This window comes from Crotalus tigris, unplaced genomic scaffold, assembly GCF_016545835.1.
Source record: "Crotalus tigris isolate CLP2741 ecotype Arizona unplaced genomic scaffold, ASM1654583v1 scf7180000018371.15429387391:27106975, whole genome shotgun sequence".
In the NCBI taxonomy this organism is placed as follows: domain Eukaryota; kingdom Metazoa; phylum Chordata; class Lepidosauria; order Squamata; family Viperidae; genus Crotalus; species Crotalus tigris.
Window position 1 is genome coordinate 21885622 of NW_024096970.1, and position 12254 is coordinate 21897875.

The window sequence follows — 12254 nt, forward strand, 5'->3', positions numbered from 1 at the left end:
TAAAAAGGAAGCTGTAATTATTTCTGTAGGGCTTCATTTTCTAATATAGAAAATTCCACTGAATTAATAGTGACAAGTTGTGGTATAAAATAACAGTAGGAATCTCGACTTGTAGAAATCTGTGCAAGAAAAGGAAAGATTGTGAAAAATGGAAAAATCTAAAAATACCTCAGGGATCTCAAGCCTACTGAATACAGACTGAAGTCAATATGCATAAGCTTGGGCTTATGACATACATATCTATGTCCTAATAAATTGTCCGTTAAATGTTGCACTCTATAACCAAATCAGACAAGGTAAGCCAATGGAAATATTTTATGTACTTTGCCTTTGGGTAAGAAAATTGGGCGTAGACAAAAAGTTGTATATCTAGCACACATAATGATAGTTCAAAACACGCATCCAGAGAAATAAGCGCATATAACATTATTATCTCTGGCTATTTTGCTAAGGCTTACCTCTGAGATTCAAGTACAGGAGTCCCCAAACCAGCAAAACTAAGAGCAGCATATGATGGAATAATGCTGATAAGGAGGAGGCACATCAGCAGCTGACATGCTGTTCCATGAAGATTGCTTTCTCACAACCTGAGCCAACAAATTCTTTCTCAGTTTCAGAATTCGGAGATATACATAAATATAAAACAACTGTTACATATGGCTGCTAGCATCATGGCATCGTAATGCACTCATAAATGTTATTATAAAACAGAATATCTTAAAATTGAAACGATGATTAAGTACATGGCACATCCATGTTGCTACTTCAAATATCTCATAGTGTGTAAACTAACATACAAGCTACAAAGCTGCCAAATATCTTTGATTTTTTTTTGTTGATCTTTATCCAACAATATACGATGACATAGAACAGGGGTCCCCAACCCCCGGTCTGTGAACCAGTACCAGGCCGCAGCATGCCAGTAACTGGTCCACACAAACAAGCAAAGCCCCATCCGTGGGATACAGGCAGCACACAAAACCATGCACCCTCCGGTCCGTGGGAAAAACCTCTCTCCACAGAACCGTTCCTGGTTCCCAAAAGAATGGGGACCTCTGACATAGAAGCAGTATACACTGAATGCTTCACCAAATTTTCTTTCTCCTGATACTGAAGTTATGAGGCAATAATAATAGAAGTAAAACAACTGTGGCAAAAGAAAGCAAAGATAATAATAATAGGTGCCTTGAGTGCAATCCCAAAACATCTGGAGAACCACTTGAATACCATCAGCATTGACAAAATCACCACCAGTCAATTGCAAAAGACAGCTTTACTTACAACAGCTTACATCTTGTAACATCTTTACACCACCAAATAATTTCTGCTATCCCAAGAGATTGGACAGCCATTTGTCCGAAATGGTATAGGGTTACCTGCCTGAGCAGGCGGTTGGACTTGATGACCTCCAAAGTCATTCCAACTTTATTATTATTAATTATTATTATTATTATTAAGTCCTTGAGAAGGACTCAGTAGGTAGATAGAAATGTTAAACCCAATCTAAATATCTGTCTATGCGACCAACCATAGTAGAATGTTTAGAATGCAATCTTGCTATATTCTATTAAAATTTGTAATGAAATAATTGTTTACTATTTACAGTATTTACAGTAGTATTTGCAAGTAATTTACATATAATTAACTTAATATTTTATATCACTATTAGCTACACTACATTTTCACATGAAACTGCTTTCTTTCTGTTTTTCTTGTCTTTCAAATGTAGCTATTCAATTCAATTAATTAATTATTCAATTCATTCATTAGCTAACAGTAAGAAGTGGGATGGGAAAACCAACAGTAACTAATATCTAGCTTCAATTTCCACCCCAATCATTGCAAACTAATCTTCTGATATGTTAATATAAACTTGGACGCTACTCTGCCACTAGTAGCAAACTGTTCTTTCCCAAGAGAGCCCTGTAAAACAGGACAGTCACTGACAGCAGTACAATTACTGACACAGATACAGACTTTATGGACATGTTTATCTCTGCTGTAAATCCACACTCTCTCTCCACTCCGATTCACAAGTCATAAAGAAATTGCAGATAATGAAAAAGTTGGTGAAATTTACAGCATGTCGGAAACCTCAGACAGCCAAAAGAAATTAAAGAGCTGACTGGATATAAATCACACAGGTACAATTAAAAGTTCCCATACCACCTTCACTTCTAAAAGTGGCATACAATCCAACACAGATGATAAAAAGCTGAGGTCATGATCCTTAGGCTGAAGGTGGTTAAGAACATTATATACCAAAATTAGCCAATTTAAATGCCTTTGCGCACATCCTAATTTCTAGCTGGCATTTGAATACTTGTTCTGAGGCAAAAATCCTTACCAAAAATATATCAAGTTTTCATAAGTGAAATAAACTGCAAATAGAAAGGTAGCCATTTAGTTTCCTCCACAGCATCATACTCCTCCCCTTTTCTTGCTGCTTTCTATGATTTCTCTAAATCTGTTGTAGAGGTCTGTGAGAATCTTTGAAGCAAATATGGATAGTCTGGAAAGCAAGGGAAATAACTCTTACTATTACAGTCAAATCTTTCACTAGTGTTGGAATCATGCCCTTGATTACTTTCCCTTTGCTAGAGATAAAGTACATAAAATAAGAACATTTCAAGACTGCTCAGACAATTAGGTTTGGGTGTCATTGCTACCTCCAGAGAAATCTAATGCAGATAAAATACCAGATTGAAAGTCTGAAAAGTTTTCTAACATATGCATGTAATGAAAAATATTGGAAAATGTTAATAGTCTATATAGATGGAAAGAGTTCATTACAGATCTATAGGACTGTTACTTTGGAGAACTACCCTCCATTCAGCTATATTACATGACTATAATTTATTAACATATTCACTATTGGAAGATCTGAAAAAGCAGGTTAGGGATGGCATATAATCAATCAACCATTAACATGTTCGGTCAGTTGTGATACTATGGAAACATCAAAAATATACATAACATTCTCTTATGCAAGAAAGTATTTCTAAGGCAAAAAGCTTTTACTCAAACATATACTTGTGTCTTAAAGCATTAAATTTATAATTTAGGGAGCTTGCAGATCCATCTTTGTCGTTGGATCTTCAAGTATATGAAAGAATACTTTACCAGCATAGATAGGATGCCAACTATGATCTTAGCTAGAGACAGGCTACTTGGTTTCAGTAATCCATGAATAATAGGAATTGTTTGTTTAGATGATTACAATGTATTATCTATAGGAGTGACAAAATATGACTGCTCCAACATTATTATATTGCTAATATTTTATTATCTTCACTGGTTTTGAGTTCATTTCTGAATGTACAGATAGCTAGGAACAGCTTTTGAAAGCAGCACTGAGCCTTTTAGAAGATATGACTACTTTAACAATTCAAGGAAGAACATGTTGCTGATTACAATATACTTTGTGAAGTGTGCCTTTTGAAAGCCTTGCCCAATCATATCAGAGCTTCAAGAAGACTCTATTTAAATATCCCTCTTTGTGAACATAGAGGAAGGTTTACAATTGTGATGCCTCTGGGATGCTCTCTCAGGAATCTTAGGAACAGAAGACCACTCTCTTGGATTACCAATGTATATTGCTCATTACCAACATCAATACACAATGAGCAGGATTATTTTGTGGCAGCGAAGAATATGTAGTAACAGCTTTATTAGGGGAAATATTAATAAAAGGTATTACAAATTTACAGCTGGAACTAACTGAAGAACCAGTTAGGATTCAAAAGGCTAACTCTGAAATCTAAATGTTAACTAATTACAAAAAATGCTCCTAAATTGGTATAACTTCCAATAAAGAATAACAATTCTCAATAAAAGTTCCATACGATAACAGAGGACCATTAATAGAAAAATAACATATATAACACAATTTAACTTATTACATTTTGCCAAATCATCATATCTTAAAATTGTTAAGAAGTTCAATGGGAGCTTCCAAATCTTAAAAGCTACAAATGTATTTCCCAATATTACAGTTGTAATCAGCCATCTGCTGCCACCCAGAGGCTATGTAAGGTCTATTTTGCTATGACTCTTGGACCTTTTGAACAGTTATTTTACTGTCTTACAATCATTAAGGTAGTATTTAATCTTGAATAACAAGAATCATTGTGAAGTGTTCTAAACTACACTTCTGCCATATTTCATTTTGAACAGTTCCATTTGTATTACATTAATGAATTACATAGCAGACAAACATCGCTAACAGATTTTTCACTAAAATGCATTAAACACTTAGGGCTGTACGTAGATATATTCTTCTAATGCTGCAGTCACTGTATTACTTTTTGATAGTGATAATAAACATCCTGACTTTAACGCAAATGCATTTAGGAATCGAATCTAAAAAGGTGCTGCCCAGTTCATAAAATGGTGCTGGTACAGGCTCTGAAATATCGATGAAGAAACTTTTCAATATTATGTAACCTAGGAATGACATTTATGCGTCAGCAAAATGGTGCTTGTTTTGGTCTTTTCAGGAATGAATGTAGTACTGAACTGCTAGAAATGAAGATCACATTAGCATATAGCAGTCTTCTTTATTTAATGCCTTTTGGATTTGGTGGATTAAAAGGAATTCCAAACTACCAAAATAAACAGGAGGGTACAAGGACCTGGAGGAATGGATATTTATTCATTTATATATAATAAATAAATAAATTTTATACAATCACTTGAAAGACAATAGCAACTCCCATTTTTAGGCAAAGGATAGGGAAGGTTTTATAAACTACTTGTACAAAACGGAATATATTGCTGCCATTATCAATTTTTATGGTACCCTAATTCCTATAGTTCAGTGGTGGCGAACCTATGGCACAGGTGCCAGAGGCCGCACTCAGAGCCCTCTCTGTCGGCACGCGCATCATCGCCCCAGTCCTAGGCCTTCAGCTGGGTTTTATAAAACCTTTTCACTTGGCCTCCGCCATGTGCAAAAAAAAAAAAAAAAGGTTCGATCAGTCAATTTCAACTTCTCGAGGGAAAAAAAAGTTCTTGCAAAGTTGGAATTGATTGATTGAACTTTTTAGTCCCACCCAGTCTGCTGTTACCACTGCAGCCATGCCCACTGAACTGGCCACGCCCACCCAATTGGCCACACCTAGCCAATGGGCCACACCCACCCGACACTTGGCGATGCATAAGTCGGTTTTGGGTTGCAGTTTGGGCATTCAGTCTCTAAAAGGTTCGCCATCACTGCTATAGTTAATTAGTATGAATAGAATGTACATAAACATGACTGTACATAAACATATGCAATGAACCTACTGTATTTTTTGTATCTGTTCAGTACTTACATTCATCCAGCCCCAACTGATATGCCAAATTCTGTAAACCTCTAACCTTCTCCATCAGATTAGCTGTAGTGAGACTTCCCAGCTCTAAAAGAAAGTGTGTAGTTTACAAACTTTGTCATGAAATAATAATGAATGAATCATGCTTTTATTAGAATCAAACTCCTAATGCAGGTAGTCCTTGATTTACAAGCATTTATTTAGTGACCAATCAAAGTTGCAAGAGCACTGAAAAAAGTGACTTATGACCATTTTTCACACTTACAACCATAGCATCCCCCATGATCACATGATAAAAATTCAGACACTTGGCAACTGATTCATATTTATGACCATTGCAGTCTTCTTGGGTCATGTGATCATATTTTGCAAATTTCTGACAAGCAAAGTCAATGGGGAAGCCAGATTCACTTAACTGTATTATTAGTGTAACTGCAGTGATTCACTTAACAATTGTGACAAGAAAGGTGGTAAAATGAGGCAAAACTCACTTGACAACTGTCTCACTTGGCAACAGAAATTTTGGGCTCAATTGTGGGTGTAAGTCAAGGACTACCTATAATAATAACCAAGCAGAAAGTAAAGGCAATTTGATGTAATAGTTGTACAAATGCTGTATGTAATGAAATTCACTATTTTTAGAGGAGACACGATATCTGGTTTTACACAGAAAGAGACTACATTTATAAGAGCAATTCAATCCTGACCAGCTCAAGGTTGACTCAACGTTCCATCCTTGGTAAAATGAGAAGCCAAATTGTTAGGAGCAATATGTTGACTTTGTAAACCACTTACAGAGGGTTGTAAAGGTTAGGGCATTGTGAGGCAGTATATAAGTCTAAGTCAGGGGTGTCAAACTGCCGGCCTATGGGCTGGTTGCATCATGCGGTGCAACTCATAATGACTGTTAAGCAAGATGGGCTTGCTTAATGAATCCCATCCTCTGCTCACTCTGATGCAGTCATTAAACAACCACATGGTCATTAAGTGGAGCATGAGGTGCCTTAGGGGTGGGAGAGGCCCTGGGAGGCCTACCACCCAGCTGACCCTGGAAAGGAATCAGTCAAGCAGCAAAAAGCTTTGCAAAGCCAAAAACAGCCTAGCTGTGGTGGGAGGGGGAACCCAGCTAGATTAGGGCCCAGCATTGTGTTCCAATGCCAAAGAGGCTTCCAAACAAATCTAACTGCTTGTCCATGAGATGTCCTGATGCTTTGAAAGGAAGCGAGGAAGCTTAGTGATGCATCCACTGGTGGTGTTCTGCAGAAAGAATAAAGTTGTGCTTATGGGCTCGGCCTCTGTCTCAATCAGCTGGCATTCAGGAGATTGCAGGCCTTTCCTGGGTCTTACTAGGTTTGGGAAAACCAGCTCCCTGCATGCAAAGATGTAACTCTGGGTTGAACTTCCCAAAACCTTTCCCTTGCTTTACTCCCTCCCTCCTTCCCCCACATTTTTTTCATTAAAGAAAATGGGAAAAAAAGCTTTATTGATCTTTCTCCCCCCCCCCCAATAGATGCTGAAGCTAAAACCTCTGCCCTCCAATCTCAATCCCCTTTAACCACTTAATATACTAAATTTATTTCATGCCTGGAAAGAGGATATCAAAATTTGCAAGTTACTTGCCTTGATGAGTGACTGGCAGGCTGAAGAATAGAGAAGAAACTCCCAGGGGTTTGATTTTTTTTTTAAAAAAAAAAAAAGGGGGGGGGGGGGAGAAGGAGAATGAAGACAGCAAAGAAATTCCTTCTGGAGGTTGTTTGTGTGGAGAGGAAAATACTCTGCAAAGCTCCCAAGGACTCAGCACAAGCAAGAAATGGCCATGGTAGAAGGTGGGTCCTAAAGGGAGTCATACAAAGCTTGGAAAGCTTTCAATGCATGGATCTCAAATTAAACTCATTTATCTCCAAAGTTTATACTTAAAAAGTGTCATAATTATTGGACCTAATAATTATGTTGATTTCTTCACTATATGGTAGACTCAAAATGAAAGATAAGAAACCTGAACTGATCTTTATATGACAATTCAATCTAATATTAACCATATATTTAATATAAAAATGATTTTTTATCAAGCACTGACTAGAAACTCACCTCTCAACATGTCAATATCATCATTTTCTAATTCAGCCATCCATTTAGGTGGAGAACTGGTGATGGGCTATTAAGAACAAACATACATAAGCAAATTATTATCTATTTTAGAAACCTTTAAAAACTTATAACAACTAATTAAAATGCAGAACTATAATATTTTACAAAATTCTACTCTGATTAAACAAAATATTTCTAAAATAGATTACTATATTCAATAAAACAATTCTTTTCAAGGCAGCAAAGTAAAGACTATTTTTTTAAAGCCAATATCATCTTGCTGGGGTAAAACCTTGCTTGTTACTGCATGAGGGAAAAAAATATAGTACGAAAACATAGCAAGAAAATAAAAAATAAATAGTCCCAGTTATTTTTCTAGGCATTTGTAATTTTTCAATTATTTTCTACTTTAGCTGTTTTTTGTGATAAGCTCTATTTTCCATAGAATTTTAGGACTGAAATGTCTATGTCAAATACCAATTATTATACTTACACTTTTAAAAGAAGCTGCAAATTCAGCAACACCTGGTACTGGAGACAAGATAGACATATGGTAGTTAATGCATTTTAGTTGTTTTTTACTATTGTTTATAGAACTTTGAAGGCAATTACCATATCTGTCACTTAATTAAACTGCTACATTTTAATTCAGTACATATGTTAATTTTAAGCTCAATTCTGGGTCTGAGGTAAGCTATTAAGCTATATTTCTATACCATTGGTATTCAGTGGTTATTGACTATATAATACTATTTTTTTTTATTATCACCAAGCCATCTTTTCATCCATATTACCTTTTTTTAAAAAAAAAAATCGTAGTATTACATGTATAACCCTACATGTCTATTCACAAAATTCAGTATTATTTATTTCTGGGTAAATGTGCACAGGCTCAACAGAATTACTTCTGAAATAAATTATGCAAGATTACCTTCTTGAACTCTTTTAAATCTCTGCCTAAGAATAAACATGCTCAAATTTTAGCATGTTAAAAGCAATATTTTAATAGGACAGCTTATGATAGAATCATTAGTGTAAACACACACCATTTAAATGTCACATCTGGCTTATCACAGTAAAAACTCATACGTATGTACTAGAAACTTACTTCCCATACCATGATCTGGTTCTTGCCTTACCTCTGATGTATCTTACTAACATTTTAATGATCCATACTGTATATTTTTTTACAGATACCGTTTTCTACTCCAATCTCAAATATTAACTCAAAATGGTTAAAGGATTCACTTGCCCATTTTTGAAATTATTCTGATGATGTTTTTAATATGAGCAAGTAATTATTTTTCACATTCAAATAATTATTCAGATTTTTTCATCTCATTCAGATTGAAATATGTTGAACACCTATATAATCTTTTTTTTTTTGCTCAAATATATGGCAATAACAATTCTTGGCAGTGCACTAAATGCAAATATAACCATTTATTTAACTCTTACTGTTTTTCTTAATAAGGCAGTGAGATTCTACTTACTTTTTCCAGTAGAAATAAAGAGTGAAGAAAAGCTCAGTACAAAAGACACTAATAGCTTATATAGGCCATGTACTCTTTTGTACAACAAAACATTTAGAAACATGGAAAAAAAGATAGAGACCCAGTTGTATAAAATTATATTTTACTTCTGAAATACTTAGTAAATAGGAAATAACATATTTCATTAACACTTTATTATGTTTAATTGTAAATTAAATAAGAGAAAATGTAATCACAAATAAAGGCGAATATATGTGTCCCAGAATAATGTTACGGGATCCAATCTGGGTCAGTTACCGGAACCAGAGGTTTTGTCTTCTGGGCTTTTGGACTTGTGCTGGAGCACCCATCCACAGGGAGCTTCTCTATGTGCTTTGTACACTGAGAAGTTCCCTGAGGATGAGCTCCAGCATGTGTCCAAAAGCTCAGAAGATAAAACTTTTGGTCCTGGTGACCGACCCAGATTGGATCCTGCACAAAACTTAATTTTCATTCTAGCTCTGCATAATTTTTGAACAGCCCTACATGATACTTAAACTATTCAGCATTTTAAAAAGCTATGTAATCCTATATTAGATTAGCCATATAATTTTATATAATATTGAATATATTTCCTATGAGCTAGCCAAAGATTTTAGGAACCTAGACCTATGTCTCAAAAAGGGCCTTTTCCCATACCTTAGGAAATCTAAAAGGTCTAATTATTAATTCTTACAATAGCATCTTACTAGAAATAACTCTTTAGATTTAGAGTCTAAAGTTGGTTCACATTAGCGTAATCCACAATGATTTATTTATTCAATTACTACTTACATTGCTCTGGCCACAGATCTGGAGATGCCCTGTCCAACTTTTCAAAGCTCAGCAATGAGGCTTCCAAATCTGAACCTAGAATTATATTAACATATTTATAAGCCAAAATACACCAACACAGCAGCACCATTTTAGACTACCGTGTAACATTTACCTGTGGTGCACAAAATCTCTTAAGATGTGACGTGGAACATGAAAAAGAAACAATTTGCCTCTCAAACTGCAATATTTTAATGACACTACATTGATAATGTTATGCCCCTAGGCTTACTTCTTTGGAAGATAGGCTAAACTGAACTATTCTGGGTATAGTTACTAAGAAAAGATCAGATTTTGCAACTAGCAAATCATCACAAGCATATGATTTATCCTAATCAGATTATTTCAAGATGGACAATATTAATATTTATATGTTTATTTGTAAAGGTGTAGGTATATATATATATATATTGTATATAGCATGTTTATATGTGTGTGACATATGTGTACACTTTTGAGAGCAGGCAACAGACTTTCATTTTTAATATGTGCCAGTGTGCCCACAGTAAAAACTGACAATAAAAGTTATAAAGGTTTATCTTATTTTATTCATGTAGCTCTGCATTGTTTAGGTCATTGGTTCTTAAATTGTTTAACACAATTACCCCTTTTCCTGCCCTCAAATAATGTCATTCCTCCCCAAAAAAACAGACTGTTGTTTTACACATGCATCTCAACAGCAGCAGTCTGGACCCTGACTCATAAACAATTACAAATTGCTCCACAATACCCAGGATATGTCAATATTACCCCTTTAGGGGCAATTCCCCCAGTTTAAGAACCATAGCTTAGGTCCTTTCTCACTGCTGATCCACTCATCTTTGAACTTGCAAAATAATACACCAGCATTGCTAATTCCTAAGCTCTTTCACTACCTTTGTTCCCAATTACTTCAGTCATCTGACTTTCCCCCAAGGTGATAGATGACAAAGCCTCTTAACAATTTTCCCCCCTGAAAGCTATCCCTGAATAATATCAGAATAAAGAGGAAAACAAGACTTTACCGCTGGTACAATACAGATAACTTAAACCTGTCTTTTTAATCAGCTGAAGAGGGAAGCAACATCAAGGGACAGAAAAGTGGAAGAGCACATTTGTGACAAAGGTGTCGCCATGAGGAAAGGTGCCATGTGCCAAAGAACTTCTGCTAACGGAGTCTAGGAAAAAGAGCCTTTTCTGCTGCGGCTTCTGCCCTCTGGAATAGTCTCCTACTGGAGGTGAGGTCCACCCTCACATTTCATCTTGGTTTTTAACTTTATTTCTTTTAATTTTAATTCTTTAGTAGTTTTTTTTTAGTTTTTATCACATTGTAAGTTGCCTAGAGTCACTGTATTGGTGAAATGGGCAGCATTTAAATTTAATAAATACTATGTCTAGCAGCCATTTCATAGATTCCATGCAAAAAGGATTTTTTCCCAAGCTTCTTTTATTAAGAAACAGAAAAGTTTCTACAATAAAATTTACAGTACAGTACAATACAGTAGCTCATCTGCCCAAAACTGAACTACCACACACTTTCCTGGTCTTTTGACTTCCAGCATACAAGGATTGCATCTGGAGGGCAAGTTGGAAAAGTCTGATTTACTCCAGAATTACAGCCTTCATCTTGTTTTCCACTGTTGGCACTTAGTGATACAAAGCACAAGCCAATTGTCATCCCTGAGATAATTGTATAGATTACTACTAAGAACAGGGTCAGACTAACAAGAGATCTAATTGAAATCCTAATAGTTATTTTAACAACGATTCGTTTCACAATGAGCTTCTGTCAAACAAGGTTCTAAGCATATTTGTTCAGAAATGAAGTCCAATTATACCCAAAAGACAGCGTTCCCACCTGCGTTTAAGGGGCTTATGGCGAATTAGAAACCCAGTCTGGTTGAGTGGTTAAGGCATCAGCTAGAAACCGACAGACCCCGAGTTCTAGTCCCGCCTTAGGCACAAAGCCAGCTGGGTGACCTTGGGCCAGTCAATCTTAGCCCTAAGGAGGCAATGGCAAACCACTTTGGAAAACCCTTACCAAGAAAGCTGTCTCGGAGAATCGGACAACGCTGAACTGGGAGAAAGTGGCTAATTATCCCCGAAATCAATACATGCTTACTCAAAAATAGTTAAGCTGCGAGCATAATAATTAGGAAGACGGAATACTACAAATCTCTCCGCCTTCCTCAACGTCTCTTACCTTCAGCAGAGACCGCCATCTTAGGCCATCACATGACAACCGAATCCCCACCCACCCGTTTCACGCGGGAGTCTGCTCTGACAGCTCTTTTTCGGACGAGCCAGGAACGCTCCACCTCCTTCCCCCCCCCCTCACATTCTGCCTCTTTCCAAACCCCAGAGGTCGTATCTAAGGGAAAGAAAAATTATCCACTCAAATTCCGCCTGGAGGGGGCGTTTACAGTCAAGTAGCCAATAGAATCCTCCACTTGACGGGGAAGGGGGAAAGCTGGGCCCTTTCAATGTTCTATTGGTTCGAGAGAGCGGCCCGGAGGGAAGGATTGCGATT

At 36.3% G+C, this 12254-nt stretch overlaps 1 protein-coding gene across 3 annotated transcripts in view; it reads right to left on the reverse strand.

The window, feature by feature from the left end:
* The window catches only part of LIN52 (lin-52 DREAM MuvB core complex component), a 47824-nt gene extending 35761 nt beyond the window's left edge, over positions 1-12063 (reverse strand). Inside the window, exons 1-6 of one of the 3 annotated variants that reach the window (XM_039351766.1) lie at positions 11928-12063; positions 9707-9781; positions 7894-7931; positions 7401-7467; positions 5316-5399; positions 1487-2512 (exon numbers count right to left, since the gene is read on the reverse strand). In XM_039351766.1, coding sequence (XP_039207700.1) covers positions 2451-2512; positions 5316-5399; positions 7401-7467; positions 7894-7931; positions 9707-9781; positions 11928-11946 — 345 coding nt within the window. In that variant the 5' untranslated portion in view covers positions 11947-12063 and the 3' untranslated portion in view covers positions 1487-2450. Of the gene's footprint in view, positions 1-1486; positions 2513-5315; positions 5400-7400; positions 7468-7893; positions 7932-9706; positions 9782-11927 lie in introns of those variants that run through there. The other 2 variants (XM_039351767.1, XM_039351768.1) reach the window with 2 other exon arrangements.
* Between the last annotated feature and the right edge of the window lie 191 nt (positions 12064-12254).